The sequence below is a fragment of the Penaeus japonicus genome, unplaced genomic scaffold (genome assembly GCF_977035675.1).
Source record: "Penaeus japonicus unplaced genomic scaffold, GWHDUDI00000001_assembly GWHDUDI00000030, whole genome shotgun sequence".
NCBI lineage: Eukaryota > Metazoa > Arthropoda > Malacostraca > Decapoda > Penaeidae > Penaeus > Penaeus japonicus.
Window position 1 is genome coordinate 31167335 of NW_028234432.1, and position 2500 is coordinate 31169834.

The 2500-nt window shown below is 48.2% G+C and overlaps 1 protein-coding gene across 1 annotated transcript in view; it reads left to right on the forward strand.

Moving 5' to 3' along the window:
• LOC122267760 (glutamate receptor-like) overlaps positions 1–2500 on the forward strand; it is a 10676-nt gene that overhangs the window by 2063 nt on the left and 6113 nt on the right. Inside the window, exon 2 of the mRNA XM_086554754.1 lies at positions 456–546. Within this exon, the coding sequence (XP_086410880.1) occupies positions 456–546 (91 nt within the window). The remainder of the gene's footprint in view (positions 1–455; positions 547–2500) is intronic.

A 2500-nucleotide genomic window follows, 5' to 3' on the forward strand; every position in this document is an offset into this window, starting at 1 on the left:
TTGATTCTCTCTCTTTCTTTCACTCTCACTGTTTGATCTCTCTTTCCCTCCCCCCCCCCACCCCCCTCCCTCTTTGCCTGTCAATCTACCTCTCTCTCTCTCTCTGTCCCGCTCTCTTCTATTCCTTGATACCTCCTTTCTTCTCACCTTCCCATCTCCCCTCTCCCCCACCTCCGTCTCCCCCACACCCCTCCCTCCACCCTTTTCCATCCTGCCCCTACCCCTCCTACCCCCCTTACCCCTCCGGCCTCCCTCTTCCCCACCCCCGCTGCTTGCCTGCCTCGGCCCTCCTCCCACCTAACCCATACCCCCTCTTCCCTCCTGCCCCCCTCCTACCCCCCCGGCCCCCCTCTTCCCCACCCCCGCTGCTTGCCTGCCTCGGCCCTCCTCCCTCCTAACCCATACCCCCTCTTCCCTCCTACCCCCCCTCCTGCCCCCCTCCCCCCCGCCCGCAGCTACACCCTGGTGCGGCCTCATGACGGCGCCTGGGGGATTCCCACGGCGGCGGGAGACTGGAACGGAATGATCGGAATGGTCAAGCGAAACGTGAGTTGGAGAAGAAGCCTTTTCCGTCGATGGGAACAGATACAGTAATGTGACAATGGTATTTTTTTCCTTTTTTGTTTTTTTTTAGATAAATATTCTCCGGTGAAATTTTTAAGGTAATCAGGGTATAGCGTGATATTGTGAGCAGATTTTTTTTTTTTTTTTTTTTTTTTACTCCCGAAGTAAGAAAGAGCGTAACAAAGTATTTGAGGGAAATCAAAATTTTACTCCAAAGGCCTAAAACTAACAAGCAAATCTCCAAATCTCAAGTGTCCTTCACTCATCGTCTCCCTCCCCCTCCCCCCTCCCCCCCTCCTATTGCCCTGGTCACGCAGCCTTCCTCGTGGTCTGGCCGGAGCGACTTTCCTTTTGGAATCTAATTTCAGAAAAGGCAGCTCTCGTTCTGATGCCTCTGTGTATTGTTGCATTGGGGTGCAACAGGTGGAAAATGCTTCCTTTCTACACGCTGGTATGTTTGGGTTGAGAGGTGGTGTTCAAATATAAACTCACACACACATATTTATGCATATATGTGTCAGTATAAGTGTGTGTGTATATATATATACATATATATGTATATATATGTATATATATATATATATATATATATATATATATGTGTGTGTGTGTGTGTGTGTGTGTGTGTGTGTGTGTGTGTGTGTGTGTGTGTGTGTGTTTACACACACACCAATCAATCAATGTGGCTAACGCAGGGGAAAGTGCATTGCTGCATCCGCCTTCAGCTTCCAGTCGTAAGGGTTGTCTCTAGAAGAGACAACCTGAAAGGTGTGATCATCCTTAGAGAATTAAGTAGTCCTGGAGTGTATAAGTAACAAGCGCTACGGTAACACCACAGTGCAGTCCTGCCAACTGTGCCCATGATTCGAAGAAAGGACCTGTTGCAAAAGGCGTCAAGATGAAATATGAAGGCACAAGTTATGATTAAGGTTTCGCAACAGGACGGGAAATATCATGGCCCTGAAGACACACGGCTCGGTCCTTCCTCACAGGTGCCATCATCTCCAGATCCTCCTGTCGAACGAGTTCATGGCTCCTGTCCTTGATGTTTTCGTCGCAAGCACATACCGACTGAGCAGGTTCTCCTGGCAAACCCAAAGAAGACTGGATCACGGTCTTGATCCAAGAGGTCTTTCGACCAAGGACTCCACACTAACTTTGGATAATGGTTCTGCCTTTTATGCAGTCCATGCGAGTGTTGAAAAGCGTAGGTGCAATAACAGCCCTGTCTCACTCACGAATTCACATTAAAGAAACTAAACATGTTCCTGTCACACTTTACAGCTCTTTCAGTATGCTAGTATACACACTTACTATTAATTCAATAATATTTGTCTGAATTCCTCAAAGCTTCAGGATCTCTAAGGGTGACACACAATACTATGAGACAAATGTCTTCTTGAAGTCAGTATGCCTTGAAAATATCCTATGACCGAACTCACAGTAGCCCTCACAGTGACTCGAAGATTTGCCAAGAGTGAATCCAGATTGCTCTGTTCTCATGTAGGTGGTGTCAGATGCACCTCAGAAAGACGAGAGTGAGTTCCTTACTTGGTATGTTGAGCAGTGTAATGTCTCGATGATTTCTGAAGTCCCAGCAATCCTCTTTTCCCAACTACTGTGGGAATACCACACCCCTTAATAGGTTCAGGGCAGTTGTACCAGACTGACAGATGGCAGCCAGAATAGCCCGGAATCCATGTGCCATGGGTTTGACACTAGACTACAGCAGTACCCCCTTTAGTTTGGAGATCGCCCCCATAACTTCTGTTCAGGGTGAAGGTTCTTCACAATTGGGGGATCAGATACTACGATCATGGCACTACCCACGTCCATACTAACCGTCGGTGGCCCAAACTGAAGCGCTTGCTCAAAACGCTCAGTCCAACACCCTTGCACCCCACTATGATCTGAGATGATTTGCCATCCACTGAGA